Here is a 16,519-nt window from a genome sequence, read left to right on the forward strand (position 1 = left end):
TTTACTTTTGGTACTTAAGTATACTTTAGCAATTACATTTACTTTTGATACTTAAGTTTTCTTTTTAAACCAAATACGTTTAGACTTTTATTGGGTGACTTTTACTTGAGTTATTTTCTGTTAAGGTATCTTTACTGTTACTCAAGTATGACAATTGGGTACTTTCCCCAACACTGCTCCAGACAAGCAAAATAAAATTACCCTGCCCCACCCTTTATGAACATAAACACCACATTTTGAAATGATTTTGATTACATTCATACAACAACATAATCATACTTTTAATTGTGAACAACCAGAAACCTGGAACATAAATCTTATGTCGGAGTCCGGAACGTATATATCATGTATATATATATACACTACCGTTCAAAAGTTTGGGGTCCCTTAGAAATGTCCTTGTTTTCCATGAAAACATACATGAAATGAAAGTTGCAAAATGAATAGGAAATATAGTCAAGACGTTGACAAGTATACCCTGAAGTCCAGCACACTGCCCTGCATGGGTTCGGTGATTGTCAATCCAACTTTCCTTAGCACAGCATCTATCTACAGACACCTCCGTAGGGTTTGACCTGCAGACTTCATAAACTGCAGAGGAGAGCAGGACCTGTCACCAGACTACATGTAGGGAAGACATACTGTATTTCAAGGGCCTAAATAATTCCAGTTTACTGTACAGGTTTGCCTTATCAGACACAATTGACAGGCGCAGACAAAACCAAATTTAATTCATACAAAACTATTTATCGGACTGTCAAGTCACTAACACAAGCTACCACCACCACCATGCGAATTAACAATTACTCGTCTAAGAAACGATGCAGACAATGTTAATCGGAGTCTTTTTTATCTGCATCTGGCCCATGATTGTGGTGGTGCTGATGCTGCTGCTGCTGGTGGTGGTGGGGGTACTGATGATCCTGTTTGATGTATGTGTGACATGTTACCACCCCCTCAGACGACATCTGGGGTCCATCACTTGGAACTGGGTGGCTCACGGTATCGACATCAATAGACCTCACTGTAGTGTCTGTCTCGTTAACACGCATCTCTGAACTGCTCAGTGTCTCGTTTCTCTGAGTGCTGTTCCACCCAGCTGAGGAGGTTGTGTTGGAGTCCACCTGTAAAAGAGTAGAACAAACTAAAGTTAACAAAATAGGTACAAGCTAAAAATACACCTAGGAGATCCGCAGAGAGATCTCTATTATTTGGTTTACTAATCAGAACCTTTATTACGCTACAAGGCCAAATCATAGAGAGAGAATTACTAGAAAGAGAAGAGTCTGTGGGTTTTTTCCTGTTCTAGTAATTGTATTTCTATGGAGCACTTCTGCAGACAGTAGTGTTTTCATTTGAGGAGCCAAACTGAAAATAAAATGTCTACAGTTCCCTTAATAATTGTGCTTTCACTTACGGTGCAGTTGCCACAGATGTCCTTGTGGTAGGTGGCTCTGACCGCTGCCTCTATGTAGGGGTAGTGGAGGAAGCTGTAGGGTAGGACTATGTGGAACGTCAGTCTCCCACATCTGTCAGAGAGTGGAGGGGATAGGAGAGAGATACATTACATGGCCACACGAATGAGGTGTCACACCAGTTCTAATGATCTCTGTAGACAGAAAATGTCTCAATACAACCTGATAGATACTTCATACCATTAAAGTCAAAGAGCAGTGGTAAGCTTTAGATTAGGGCTGACGGGTTTCCTTCCATCAATACAAGCCCATTCCTTATTCATGAGAGATGTATCATTTTGAGAAACAACATGACAGTATTTTGGCCCTCTTTGATGGCTCTTACCAGTCATATTGAAGTGAAGAATTAATTCAGTTACTCTTGGAGGACAGTGGAAGTTGAAAAAAATGACTTATTTATTGTTTAAGACCCAAAATAGTGAAATTGTGAAAATGATGATAATGCCCTGTTAGTGTAAGAGCTGTTTAAAAAGACAGACTGAAATGTCAGTATGTTTTGGTGGGATGGTGTTTTGGTCTGTAAATTAGTTAATAGACCAATAAGATAGAGAGTTACAAACCTCTGCCAGTAACAGTTTGTTTTCAGTTTTCCCCTCCCCACTCAAGGCCACTCCCAGACAGTCCTAGCAAAATTCTTCCTGGAGAAATGTATCTTTGCTAAGAAGCTATTTTTTCAAGTTAACATTTTAATGGAAAACAATCACCATGAGGTAGGTCTACTTAATTGTTACCCAGAAATCATTTGATATTGAGAAAAAAACTGCTACATTGGACCTTTAAGTAAAACCAAGGCATTTCACCATTATCATGGTCCATCGGGGTTTTTGCGCCTCAATTCTTGCACCTTGGTTGGAAAGCGAGGTAATAGCGGGAGTGTTACCTTCCATTATTACCTGTCATATACCAGGAAGTCGTCCTTGTCTCCATCCAAGGCCTCCCAGACGTCGTCCTGTAGCGGGGCCTGTTGGTAGACAGGGATGCCCGGGGGGGCCCTCCTCTTCAGCTCCCAGTACATGGCTCTGGACTGGGCCTCCCTCTCGTTCACGATGAGGAACGACACGTCTGTCAGGTTGCTGCGGAGCAGCTTGTCACGCAGGCTTCCTAGTCTACTCAGCAGCAACAGGACAATGGCAGATCAGTCATGACGAGGTGCCACTTGATTGCCACTAGATGGCGTTATTTACTCATTTCCCATTCTTTCATAATTCAGATCATTTCTCTCTACTGTTTGGGAAGGCTGCTCCCAATAAATCTGAAATGGATCACCAGCAGCATTACATCAACAACTTTACATACATTTGTTTGTAAATACATTATTATTACATCTTACTGATTTCTATACCAAATCTTTGCACAGGGGTATAATAACAGTATGTTGCAGTAGGTTTACAGTAATGTTATGCAAGACAGATTCTGAAGACTTCTCTCTTACTTGGAGGCCTGTGTGCGGCAGAAGTGTCAGCTTGCTTTCAGCAGAGCCAGAACAACTACATTTCCCAGCAGCTCCTTCATGGGGGCCCCATGGCCCTTGATCTCCCAGTGCGGTGCAGGCTTGCAGATCTTGGAGGCATCATTGTCCCCTTCTACTAGCAGAGGCGATGCGCATAGGAGTCCTGGCAGAGCAGCACACAGCCACAGAGTCAAGAGACCCTGCATCATGTCCTCCAAACCTCACCTAAAAAGAGTTCCAAGAGAGAGGCCGATGTCAGAAGTTCATTTTCAGTTGTGATGGTCATTACAACTCTCCGTATGTATCACTAGCAAGGAACATAGCCATAGTCTCTGCTACATACAGTATGCAAAATATGGACTACTGAATGACATGATACCTGGACTGACCTCTGTCCTCGTTGAGCCTATCTTCTGCTTCACACAACTAAGCAATACAATGTTACATTGCTGTTTTTAAGCCCTTATCTCAGGTAAGCACTGCCCCCAAAACAAACAAAGTAAGCCAGTGTTTACTTTAGGGTAAGAGGGTTGTGAAACCCAACACTAACCTGTCAATTCCAGATATGTTTTCTTCTCTATGAGGCTACATTTTTGGATAATGTAATTAATGGTCAGGAAAATTTGTCAAATGGTATTGTATTCTAATGAATGCTATAGACACCAGATCCAAGGCACTGAATTCCATGCTCATTCCATGCTGATTCCATGCTCATATACTGTGTGTGATGGCTGACAAATAATGCCAAAACAGGGAAACTATAGAACAAAAAGGGTTGTGTAAATCTTCAAAAACAACATTATCCACAATGCGGAATCATTGATCACAATTCAGCAAGGTTTACCAAGAAGTGGGTCAGGGGTCCAACTGTGTGGGAGTAGAATAAATGTGTAACATACAAACACGTCTACAAGTAGCACGTCTGATTCTGAGAACTCCAAATAACTTCAGCACCAAAGGTCTTTTCATATTTGGAGTAACAAAAATCAGAAGTGTCTTTTCTGCACTTCTTTTGGCTCTCAGAATTTTGGAAAAACACTGCAATTGATTTTGACCATAGCAACGCTCTTTCTACCCTGAATGATTAGGTCAAAGTACAGTACAAGCTAAAAGTACATCTACAGGGTGATGGGCATGGCTTTTCAAAGGTCAAAACATTCCAGAAGAGCGCTATATTAATACTAATCCAAATATGATAAATATGTCAACAGAATAGTTCCTGTTTCATGAATCAGTTTCATAGTATCTATACTGAACAAAAATATCAATGCAACATGCAGTTACTGATTTACAGTTCATACAAGGAAATCAGTCAATTTAAATAAATTCATTAGGCCCTAATCTATGGATTTCACATAACTGGACAGGGGCTCAGCCATGGGTGGGCCTGGGAGGGCATTGGCCCACCCACTTAGGAACCAACCAATAAGAAGGAGTTTTACCCCACAAAAGGTCTTCATTACAGACAGAACTACTTAGTTTCATCAGCTGTCCGGGTGGCTGGTCTCAGAAGATCCCGCAGGTGAAGAAGCCGGATGTGGCATCCTGGGCTGGAGGGTTACATGTGATATGCGGTTGTGAGGCCGGGTGGACGTACTGCCAAATTCTCTAAAACGACGTTGGAGGCAGCTTATGGTAGAGAAATGAACATTCAATTCTCTGGCAGCAGCTCTGGTGGACATTCCTGCAGTCATCATGCCAATTGGATGCTCCCTCAAAACTTGAGACATGTGGCGTTGTGTTGTGTGACAAAACTGCACATTTTAGAGTGGCCTTTTAATGTCCCCAGCACAAGGTGCACCTGTGTAATGAACATGCTGTTTAATCAGCTTCTTGATGTCACACATGTCAGGTGGATGGATTATCTGGGCAAAGGAGAAATGCTCAATAACACAGATATAAACAAATTTGTGCACAAAATTTGAGAGGAAGAAGCTTTTTGTGCATATGGAACATTTCTGGGATCTTTAATTTCAGTTCATGAAACATGGGACCAACACTTTACATGTTGCATTTATATTTTTGTTCAGTATAGTTATAGTACTGAGTAAGGTATGGTCTCCTTTGCAAAACAATGTTTCACACTGTTGATAAAAGTGAACACTTCAACATCACAAAAAACAAAAGCCACAAACATAGGCAGCCTACTTGATAGTAGTGATAAAAAAAAAATCGAGTTACATATTGGTATATTTTTTTGACGATGTATCATTTAGACAATATTGCAATACTATATTTGCGCTGGTTGACTGTACCTGCACCAAAACTCTAGTATTTCTTATTCATAGCTTGTTCTCCATCTTCTTTTTAAATAGGGAGCCAATTTGTTTTCAGCACTTTTATTTCCATGACTGATCAAAACTTGTTTTCTCAAGTCTCTTTCTTGTCCCTTTGCAGAAGACATATGAGTGATATGTTTGGAACACTTGACCAAGAGTTGGAGACTGAATGCATCACTTCTTTTTATAAGAAACATTGCCACCAGGGGTCTTTTCAGTGCCCAAATCTTGAATGAATTCAAGAAAGCGTTTCAGTATTATATAGAGCCATTATTGCATGGAGCTCCGTTCCATCTCATATGCACCAATTTGTAAGTCGCTCTGGATAAGAGCGTCTGCTAAATGACTTAAATGTAAAATATTGCTCAAATGAACAGCAAATCTAAAAGAAAAACCCAGATAAAGCAGCGCCTCTACCCTGTTTGACCTAGAGGGTTTGTGTGTATGTATTGATATGTAGGCTACGTATGCATTTTTTTTGTGTCTATTAATGTTCTGTATTATTTCACATTTCATGTTTTGTGTTGACCACAGGAAGAGTATCTGCTGCAACAGCTAAAGGGATTCTAATAAAATACCAAACATCGAATCGGCACCAAAGTACTGTGATAATATTGTATCATGAGGTCCCTGGCAATTCCCAGCCCTACTAGATAGATCTCTTTATTATTTTACAGTACCATTGTTTTGATCAGGGTACTGCATACTCTCCTGCCTCTTTAGTGTTTTCTACAACCCTCCTCCCACCCAGAGATTCTGCTTGCTGGCTAATATCCCATTAGTGATTGTAACAAAAGAAGCCTCAGGTTATTCAGCCTAAGATCAGGGGGACCAGTCAGTATACAATGCAGCTACCACAGTTCTCCAAAGGCTGCATACTGCATTGCAGTTTCCAAATGCAGCTAAACAGATTCCCATTAGAAAATACAAACGAATCCTCCTATTTGTCCACTTAACATAAGTGACAATAAAGAGTGACTAAAAACTCTGCAAACAGGGGTAAAAATTCTGCTCTTCCTTTGCATTTGTCAAACATTCTGAAGAAAAAAGGTGCACAACATATTATTTAGCGTAGCTTCTGAATTATGACCTCACTTCGAGCACAAAGGTGATTTGAAATTGCAGCTTCAAAGCTTAAAGGAGCAATCAGCAGTTGCTACATCCATTTTTGGACTTAGAAATTAATGATGTGTACTCATTTATATTCTTCAAGAATCACTTATGTCTCATGAACTTAGTTCAACTGTCAAACCCCATTAGAACTCCAAATATAAGCTTGTTTTACTCCAATATTTGTAGACAAAGAAAATGTAACAAACACTATATAGCCTCAAAACATTGTTAAAACTATAATTTTGATATCATGGATGGTCAATCCTTGCATCTATAGGTCTATGAATTTGAGTGATTAAATTTCTCCAGCCCCATCGCTCAGCTTTTTACTGAGCCAGGGGCGGGGAGGACGCTTTGTTATTGTTTCTACTGCCGATTGCCGCTTTAAGGCAGATGACTGCTGCTCTTTATTGTTTTGAAGGAGCTTATGTTTCATTCCCAAAATAAAACACCAAATTCTTTAGCATGAGTAAACCATTCTAAAAAAAAAAAAAACTTTTGTGAAACCAAGTCCAGAAGCAAAAACGCTTTAACACTAACATCTCCCACTGTACATATGGTTCCACATGTTCTTCACCGCATAGGGCTACTAGCTGTCGTCAGTCTCTGTTATATTGTCCTGTCATTCTGCCTTGCATTCTTCAAAATGAAACACAAAGTCAAACAAATTGATCAAAAATCTCTCATTCATGAGTCATGACATCACTCCAATGAAAGCCTCCTCATTGTCCCCATCTCCCTCTGGACTGTCACATGTAGATATGATTCCTAGACCAAGCTCTGCAAGCTCATCACAGCCCATGGCTGTCGTCACCATGATTTTTTCCTCCAGGCGGTTGCATAAAGTTCTATAAGAGGGCAAAGGGTAGCCTAACTCCCGAAGGAATTCATAACCCTTGGCACCGACTGCACATCGGATTTTACGAGCCTTCAGCACTGTCTCGTGGGACCACACAGCTCTCCGGGAACGCTTGGTCAGGGTCAGGGCACGGATCTGGTCTTCATACAGAAATGTCTGGAGGCCCCTCTCTATTCTGTCCAGTTTGAACATCCTCTTCTTCATTTCCTCAGCCTGCACACAAGTTAACATGTTGAGGAGGTGTTATCTTTTCCAAGATTCTCACAAAATGCTATGTTTTTCTTCTGTGAGAAAATTCTAATGACTGAAAGTGTAAAGGGTCCATTGTATAATTTCACATAACATAATTTACACTGAAAAGATTTGACTAGAGAAATGTGTTTTTAGGAAATATGAGGCAATCGTTTGAAATTAGTTGGGAAAAGGGAGCTACCAACAAACCTCTTTCTGAAGTCTGGCAGTGTGTTGCATTTCTTGTTCCAGCAGGGTTTTGTAAGGTTGACAATGGGTGCAGGGACGTTCCTCTGCCTTGTGTAGTTCATCAGCATCTTCCTCCATGCCCAGAGTTGGTTGCCGCCGTGCATAGCCATGATCCCCCACATTCAGATCTCTCTCTACTAGGTATACAGAGAACATTAACAACACAGCTGAATCACTCACTTGATCCACTGTTACAATCAGGAACTAACAGTTTAAAAAAAAGTTGTTAGCACAACTGGACCAACATTTGCATTAGGCCTACCAGTATTCAACAATCTGATAATGTGTCAATATCTATTTTGACAGATGTTCTGATTTTGAGAAATAAAGAAAAAAGTAGTTACCTGGCTCTGGTTTGAAAGGTAGCACTATCTGTGGGGTGATGGGATAAGGTGGATTTTTCACACTGAAAAGAGTGGGGATAGCGTTTGGTTTCAGCTTCTTTCCCCCTGCTGGCGACCTGGCTATTTCTTCAAACTGACTCAGCTCAAAATGGTCCTGCAAGAAGACATAGCTGTAGGATTAGCTGGCTAAATATCGATGTATTTTCTCTTGGTGCATTATATATTGCATTAAGTCAAATAAGTTATAATATTCAAAGTGTAGACAAACATGTCAACGTGTTTTGTTCTAATTTGGAGTTGGGAATTGTTGACTGGTGGACCAAACTAGCTAACGTTAGCTAGCCAGTAAAGGTTAACATTAGTCACCCATAAACTTGCCTGGCACAGTCTGGAATGTGGAGTTGGTACAAAATTACGCCGGCAGTTTACAAGCCATTTATTCTTGCGTATAGGCTCTTTTGGAAAACGAAATAGTTGCTTCCCAATGGTTGTTGAGTTTGAGCAATTTGGAGCGGAACACCCACCCATACCTATCGCGCTAACAAGTCAAAACTGCTGCATGCAGCTAACTAGCAAGCGAACTATAGCCCCAGTTACTTGCATTCCAATCAAACAGAGCTAGCTTGTAGCTAGCGAAGACTACCAGAACTTTACACGTGTTCTCATAGGAAACAAAACTAAATAGAACATGGTTGAACCATGAGCTCACATAAGATATTTTATCATCACAAAAGTATTAAGCGATGTTAGCATGCCAAATAATATGAAATTGCAAAGTAAATAATTTCCGACTTTGTTTGAGCCAAAATGGCGCACCTGCCCTCAACGGTTGTTTGATAACGTCACGGGTTTGAGCTGCCCATGTGACTGCATGTTTCAAATATTTCTTCCAGATAACTATAAAGTATCCTCCATTAAAGTTCGATTTATGCAGACTAACAAAATATACAATATACATTTAGTCAATATCGTCCCCATATTGAAAGGATGGTAAAAACGAATGTTTAACATTTTAAATTGGAAAACTTTGTCCACTCCTTCTGGGGTCCTTTGTGTGTTGCTGGTGTACAATCTGTAAGGACCCATTCAGACCACGTTAAACGGTTGGATGTTTACAGCTGCGCTTAATTCTTGCCAAGAATTTGGCTCTTCCTCCCTGAAAACGATTGTCGGATTGCATTGATTCGTTTCTCAACAGACGAAGAATAACGCATAGTAGTGAACAGGAAGCGTTCACTGGACAACCGAAAACCTCCTGCAATGAGCTCCCTGATCATTCAATAAGTCTTAATCATTCCCCGTGTTCAGTTAGCTAACTAGCTTACACTGAGTTGAACATTTTGGTTGTGTTCCATATATTAACTAGTTAGCTATGACATCCTCCATGATAGTCCCTGTTATTGATGTGCAAAATGATAATTTCAAAGAACTGTGGCCTGCTATGATCCTTGCAATCAAGACAGCCTCCTTCATTGCACTGGATACAGTAAGTGTTACAGCGAGCTTTGCAGACAAACAACTGTGGGTACATTGATGGTTTTACGTCTCTATGTAAGCCCATTGACACTAATGTCATATAATGTCTGCATGTTTTGTTTCAGGAATTGAGTGGGCTTGGAAGCAGAAAAGCTCTGCTGGCAGAGTGAGTATGGTTGATTCTGGGGTTTTCTTCATTATTTAATGTAGCTAATGTGGTAAATCCATTTGAATTCAGTCACTTTTTGACAGAACCCCTTTTGATTTAAACGAAACCTCCCATGCATTTTGCCAATTGTAGAAGTTTTTAGAAAGCGACTCTGGACCTGAGTGCCAACACATTCAAGAGATAAAGGTGCTCAAAGTTGACCATGAGACATCCATCTTTTCAATAGGCTTGAGATTTATATAATTTAAAAACGTATACACAGGGTTGTCAAACTATTTTCTATAAGTATTTTCTTTTTTCATTAACTTCCAAGTCTATTTACAAAAGACATGTACATTCCTATTTTTCTTCATATTTGCATATGTTGTAGCTTATACCCTATTTGACATCATCTAAGGGTTTTATTGTGTCCAGTATCAGTTCAGACACAACATGCTCTTGGATACAGGGTGGGTGTCATGTTTTGGCTGATAAATGAACTAAAATGGGAATAACATTGAAATGTCAACTTTAAAATGGTACTACAAAGATGGAGGTCCATACATCAGAGAATGTTGACTTGAATGGGCATATCTGTTCCTTTAAATTATACTATCAAACCTCCATAGGAAACCCTTTGAAATATAGATCATAGAAATACATGATTTAAGTTGACATTCGACAGTGGCAGTGATCTTTGTTGTACTAATTAGATGTTCAAATTTCAATTCAATTTACATTTCTATGGTATACCAGCTAAGTTGCTGTGGTCTGAAGGGATAGGTCCATTCTATGAAATATATTTATAGGATTGAAATGACAGCCACCCTGTATTCAAGAGCATGCTGTCTCAGCTGATGGCGGGCACAACACAAAAACTTCCGATGTGAAATAGGATCCAAACATATGCAAATAACATTTTTATACTATTTTGATTAAATGATCAAACTCAACGATTAATCTTTTCCGGTGATGAAGAAAGATAATGTTTTGTCATTCAGGTCCAAAAATGCACTTTCTGACCACTTCTTCCACAGGCAAACATGTATGAAAAGTTTTTGTTTAAGTCTAAAGGGATGTGGTCAAAAAGGGATTTAATTCAATTGGGTTTATCCAATGTACTTTCACTATGCTATCTCAAGTTTTACATTAGATCTCTGTTTTAATTTTAAGATGCATAGAGGACCGTTACAAAGCCATATGCAATGCAGCTCGCACACGCTCCATTCTCTCCCTTGGGTTTGCTTGCTTTAAGAAACTTGAAAACAAGGTAAATGTATCCTTTGCATTCTGACATTCAGAAAGCTTAACATAAAATGTTACATTGTTTTATTTGATGTATTATATCTCTTTGCAGGATGATGATACGTACCTTGTGCAGGTGTACAACCTGACGTTGCTCTGCAGTGAGGAGTATGTAATTGAACCACAATCTGTGCAGTTCCTGGTGCAACATGGATTTGACTTCAACAAACAATATGCTGAGGGTGTCCCTTATCTCAAGGGCAATGACAAGGTGAGATAAAGTTGTGATCATAGATCCTGGACTATTCCTTATTTTTACATTTAAGTGGTGAAGTGATCCAGAGTTCTGTTCCTTCCTTGTATCCAGGGAGGGGATTCCAATGGAATAAACATGCGGATGCTGTTTGTGGAACTCCTGCGTGCTCGCAAGCCATTGGTTCTACACAATGGCTTGATCGACATGGTGTTCCTGTATCAGTGCTTCTATGCCCACCTGCCAGATAAACTTGGCACTTTCACTGCTGACCTGTCCCAGATGTTCCCAGCTGGGATATATGACACCAAGTACACCACAGAGTATGAGCTGCGCTTTGCTGCCTCTTACCTGGAGTATGCCTACAAGAAATGGTTAGTAAACTAAACATGACACATACCCATACTACACATTCAAGGAAGTAGTCAGTATTTTTGGTGCTCTTTTTTTCCCCCACAGTAAATTGGACAACATGAAGTCTCTTGAGGTTGGTGGTAAAGGGCACCATCTGTTCCTGGAGTTCTGCAAATACTCAGGCCACCTGTCCAGCTATGTGGACTTCAGGCCCTGCCTGGCCGGGTCTAGCCTGGAGGGACCGCTGAATGTCTGCCAGCGTTTCTCTGTAAGTACATCACTTCTTAAACTTGTAGGCATCCCCAGATTCTGTTTTAAAGGATCCCAAAAATGATCAGAACTGGGGCACTTCATGGACTCTTATGCAATAACCAAGCTATTTTTCTAATAATAATAAAACTGAATCTGAACAATGCAGTGTCTTGACCCTGCATTATGACCCTGTTACACTTCAGCTGACACACGTGTAATGGGGTAATATTTAAGTATTTTATTTTTACACATGCAGCTCATAATAAGACTAAGCAATTATCCCATTCAATTAATTATCTGCCTACATAAGATAACTAGCCATATGCAAGACACTATGTAAACCTTGTGCACCCAAGTATTATGCATTTGGCCGACTAAGATCAAAGAATGGTAATGAGGAGCAAATATCAAAGCAAGTATTATTTAATAACTTGAATGGGTTCACATACAAGGCAAAGCCTAAGTTACAAAGCATGTTGAGTGAGAGAGGTGCACCATGGCTCATGGGAAAGTGTAGGTATCGCAGCACATCAGTTCAGGAACAAAAAAGTGAAAGACCCTTTCATAAGCATCTGAGTTGTTTGGATTCAAAAGGTAACCTCCAATCAGATATCAGACCTGTAAAGACAACAGAACCTCTGCTCCTCAGGTGTGACAATGTGGGTTGGCAAGATAAGAGAATGCTTTTATACAGTTGATAAGAAGTCACTTCAGGGGCTGTGGTGCCATACAAATAATAAGTCCAAGTTCTCTATTTTGTTAACTTAACATTCTGTATTTTGCAGGCTTACGGTTGGTGCCCCAATGGGTCACAGTGTCCCTTGTCACATGACACTGACCTCATCATCCAGCACGATGAAAAAAACCAGGTGGAAAAGAAAAAGAAACGGAAGAGGAAAAGAAAAAACTCTTCTCAGGGAAACGTGGACATTGAAGGTGCCTCTGAGAATAAGCAGGTCCATATGGAGCTGAAGGATGGAGAGCAGGGCCCGGACCAGTTGATCCCTGACAGCAAACCTCCCCCTGCCACAGAGCAGGTAGATGGGACTCCGGTACAGGGGTCAGAGAGCGGTGAGAAAATGGTAACCGAGAAGGTAGAGGAAGGCAACGGAGTCGCAAAGCCACAGGCTGTGTCTGCAGATGAAGAAATTAAGACTGACAAAGAAAAGGTGGAAGGCAACGGAGTCGCAGAGCCACAGGCTGTGTCTGCAGATGAAGAAATTAAGACTGACAAAGAAAAGGTGGAAGGCAATGATGTGTCAGAGCCTCTGGCCACATCTGATGCAGCGAAGAAAGAAAAGTCCAAGAGGAAGAAGCTGGAAGGAGGTTCCCACCGGGCAGGGTTCGATGCATTCATGACCGGCTACATCTTCTCCTATGCTGCCACTCTGACAGAGAGAGTGGGTGAGCCACCGTGTTCAGAGTCCTGGCTCCCTGAGTGCCTGAACAAAGTTTACCTCAGTGGCAAATCTGTCCCGATGCATATTGTCAAAAGCACCTTCTCCAAGTCCTCCAAAGCTCACATGCACAAGATGGATATTGTGTGGGGAAAAAGCTTTTCTAGCAGTGTGGCAAGCAAAGCAGAGGGAACTGTATAAACATTCAATGGAACCAAATGTATTCTTCATTTATAAAGCCTTTTTAGTTAGACATGCTGTTGCACATCTTAAATGTTTGTTGATACAGTAGGTTTCAATAAAAAGGCTTTTCCTTGGTTATGACAAACATGGTAATTTGTGTCTTAAACAACTTGATGTGAGGTTTGGCAGGAAAAGTGAGCCGATTTCACATTCGTCCCCATCAGCCTGTAGTGCACTCGGTATGACTATGTTCATAGGATCACACTGAAATAAGCATAAGAAGCTAAAGTTAGCCATTTATTTTAGAAAACGATTGCGGACACATGTTCTTTATCAACGTAAAAAACTATTGAATTGTAAGCTCTTCAGCATTGCCTGAAAGATCCTGTTACATGTTCATACATCAGCCAAGACTGAGGAAACAACAAAGGATAGTTCTAACATCTCTATCACACCATGGCATCCACACACACCTCACACAGTAAGACCTAAAGGAATATTGATTTTTACATCAAAATAGATACATTTATTGCATAGAAATTGTGATAAAGTTCAAATGTTTTCCTTTCAAGTGCAATTTCCTATTAGTGGTTAGACAGGAATATTTCAGTAGACCAAAACATGTGCCAAGAGAGTAGTGAACCAAAGTGTGTGAGTGATCCATCCATGCCAACTGGTGTGTGTATGCGAGAGTGATGCATCCATGCCAACTAGTGTTCCTTATACCCAACAGAGTTTTCAATTTAAGGCCAAAATAGGACCCACCTCAACATGTGATCCCACATTCAAGCCACAACTAATTCCACAAGTTAACACATATCAATCATGAAGCCATCATTTTTCATGATGGAGGACGGACATAAAATAACCCCCCTACCCCACCCTCAGTTTGTCAGGGCATGGACTCTAGAAGGTGTCGAAAGCCTTCGACAGGGATGCTGGCCAATGTTGACTCCAATGCTTCCCACAGTTGTGTCAAGTTGGCTGGATGTCCTTTGGGTGGTGGACCATTCTGATACACGCGTGAAAAACCCAGCAGCGTTGCAGTTCACTCAAACTCAACTGGTACACCTGGCAATTACTACCATTCCCCGTTAAAAGGCACTTGAATATTTTGTCTTGTCCATTCACCCTCTGAATGACACACACACACACACGTCTAAAGGTTTAAAAATCCTTATTTAACCTGTCTCCCCTTCATCTATACTGAAGTGGATTTAACAGGTGACATAGCTTTCAACTGGTCAGTCTGTCATGGAAACAGCAGTTCCCAATGTTTGGACACTCAGGTTAAACCAAACGCTTAAATCATAGAAATGTTAAAAAGGTACATACAAACCATTTCCAGTGCACGTGGGCGTGCACATTTACACAAACAGTATTTGGTTTTACCGCAAATTTAAGAGCAGTTTATTTTTAGTCTCCATAAGATATCTCTGTAGTCTGGTGAACCACACTAATTTTACTAGCCTTGATATGGTCTCGCTCTGGCTCTCCTTTCTGGCAGGCACCATTGTATAGTACAGAAATACCACTAATCAAGATGATGCAGGGGTGGGGGTCTTAATGTTGGAAAGACAATGAGTATGCCGTTTTCCATTCAGAATTCAACCCTTTCTCCCTGGTAAGTGTTAGAAGTGTTACTTTTATATCATATGCATCTACTCTCCTACATTTCCACATGGGGCAGAAGATAAACACCATACCATTGAATATCAAGGAGAAGGCAGTAATTTAAAACCAGCATACACACAGAACCTCAACGAATTATGAGACCCCTGGTTTAGGGGTGCCTTTTTAAGAAATAAAATACACATTTTTCTGAATATTAAATAGAAATCTTTAAAAAATAAAGAATATATGCAGAGCATTGATCATCATCATCACACATCATCATTCCTATCTGAGTAGTGTCTCTAGGTTAAAAACGAGTTCACAACAAGGCTCCCTTTCTTCTTGACCTGTTTAAAGGCCTAGATGATGTCACACTTTGAGGGCAGTTCTGTGGAGGAGTGTGGGGCCGTACAAGGCACCAGTATGATGGGATTCAGATGGTCTTGGTTTGTGGCTGGGCTGATAGTGACAGTTGGATAGGGAGTGCTCTGCAGCTGCATGTCCTCCTGGTCTTCAGCCTCCATCTCCTCAGACACAGCATTCCTACTGTCCTTCACTGGACCTCCATTCTGGGCCTGCATGGGGCAGCAGACATGTTTGTCTTTGACGTTGTCCTCCTCTGGACTCCCTTGGCTGCTAGAACAGTCCATAGCCTCTGTACGGTCACTGGGCATGGGAGAGAGAGACCCGCTCTCATCTAATCTGTTCTCCTCCATTGTTTCTTTCCCTCCACAGTATGGAGGGATCTCCATCACAGCATATTTCCCGGCCCAGGCGCTGAGCACCTTCTGTCGGACCTCTTGGCCCAGCTGTGCCGGGTCACACTTGGAGAAAGTGGCAGAAAGGGGGCAGCAGCCATCCAAGAGGGCCAGCTGGGGGGAGGCGGGCAGAGAGCGGCACTGTCTGCCAGTAAACCAGGTCTCCTGCCACATACCTGGGTGGATGTGGGCTCCAGAGTGGATCTGGGTCCCAGAGGAGAACACATTATCCTGGGGAGAGTGCAGGTCGAACATCAGGGAGAACACAGACTTGCTGGGCACGTCGAAGAACTTGATCTTGCCTCCGCACAGGTCCTCGCGGGCATTGAAGGGGTTGATCTTGCGGGCCCCTGGTACAGCCCTGGGGCCCGGGTTGTAGTAGGGGTCGTGGACATTGACCTTCCGGCTGGGCTTGCGGGAGAAGATGTCTGACTGGCTGCGGGACAGCCAGATGTTGCGGCGAGGACGAGGTGACTTGGTAGAGATCTTATCATCCTCCAGATCCAATGGGTTCAACCTCTTAATCCCCTGGACCTTGTCACCTGGACAGAGAGAGACAGAGAGAGAGAGACAAAGAGCGAGACAAGTCAAATCTCTACTGCACAACACATGATTGTTTTGAAGTGTTCGTTCCCAATGTAGCCACCAGGGGGCAATATATGCAAAGATATAAAAATAAACGAGGCACAGTCAAATTCTTACATTGAAGTAAATGGCATAGGGCAAAACATTATGGGAAATACATGCAAATAATTAAGATAAAGTAGAAATACTAAAGTGGACTGGGCCTCAGAGAAAGTAGATCCAGAAGGTAAACAAACAGTGAAGAGGGAATGACT

At 41.4% G+C, this 16,519-nt stretch overlaps 3 protein-coding genes and 1 pseudogene across 6 annotated transcripts in view; 1 reads left to right on the plus strand and 3 right to left on the minus strand.

The window, feature by feature from the left end:
• Nucleotides 1-260: 260 nt before the first annotated feature.
• Nucleotides 261-3,420, minus strand: LOC118402097 (selenoprotein Pb-like; annotated as a pseudogene). 2 transcript variants are annotated; one of them, XR_008077419.1, is made up of 5 exons: nucleotides 3,315-3,420; nucleotides 2,908-3,150; nucleotides 2,369-2,581; nucleotides 1,418-1,529; nucleotides 261-1,124 (listed from the first exon to the last, which is right to left on the minus strand). The product of XR_008077419.1 is annotated as a selenoprotein Pb-like, transcript variant X1 (transcript). The 2 variants fall into 2 exon arrangements; XR_008077420.1 differs by having other exon boundaries at nucleotides 3,305-3,376.
• Nucleotides 3,421-4,875: 1,455 nt separating this feature from the next.
• LOC118402100 (THAP domain-containing protein 2-like) lies at nucleotides 4,876-8,813 on the minus strand. Of its 2 annotated transcripts, none has more exons than XM_035800005.2 (4): nucleotides 8,379-8,813; nucleotides 8,001-8,154; nucleotides 7,618-7,790; nucleotides 4,876-7,389 (listed from the first exon to the last, which is right to left on the minus strand). In XM_035800005.2, the coding sequence occupies exons 1-4, from the start codon at nucleotides 8,526-8,528 to the stop codon at nucleotides 7,012-7,014; spliced, it is 855 nt and encodes a 284-aa protein (XP_035655898.1). In that variant the 5' UTR covers nucleotides 8,529-8,813; the 3' UTR covers nucleotides 4,876-7,011. The 2 variants fall into 2 exon arrangements, with proteins under 2 accessions (XP_035655898.1, XP_035655896.1); XM_035800003.2 differs by having other exon boundaries at nucleotides 7,618-7,793; nucleotides 8,379-8,810.
• Nucleotides 8,814-9,097: 284 nt separating this feature from the next.
• Nucleotides 9,098-13,453, plus strand: LOC118402099 (target of EGR1 protein 1-like). Its single transcript, XM_035800002.2, has 7 exons — nucleotides 9,098-9,486; nucleotides 9,602-9,642; nucleotides 10,798-10,894; nucleotides 10,982-11,140; nucleotides 11,237-11,496; nucleotides 11,582-11,744; nucleotides 12,514-13,453. Exons 1-7 carry the CDS (start codon nucleotides 9,373-9,375, stop codon nucleotides 13,324-13,326), a joined length of 1,647 nt encoding a protein of 548 aa, XP_035655895.1. The 5' UTR covers nucleotides 9,098-9,372; the 3' UTR covers nucleotides 13,327-13,453.
• Nucleotides 13,454-13,592: 139 nt separating this feature from the next.
• LOC118402098 (dual specificity testis-specific protein kinase 2-like) overlaps nucleotides 13,593-16,519 on the minus strand; it is a 38,018-nt gene continuing 35,091 nt past the window's right edge. Inside the window, exon 11 of the mRNA XM_035800001.2 lies at nucleotides 13,593-16,222. Coding sequence (XP_035655894.1) covers nucleotides 15,282-16,222 — 941 coding nt within the window. The 3' untranslated portion in view covers nucleotides 13,593-15,281. The remainder of the gene's footprint in view (nucleotides 16,223-16,519) is intronic.

This window comes from Oncorhynchus keta, chromosome 23 (genome assembly GCF_023373465.1).
Source record: "Oncorhynchus keta strain PuntledgeMale-10-30-2019 chromosome 23, Oket_V2, whole genome shotgun sequence".
Lineage (NCBI taxonomy): Eukaryota > Metazoa > Chordata > Actinopteri > Salmoniformes > Salmonidae > Oncorhynchus > Oncorhynchus keta.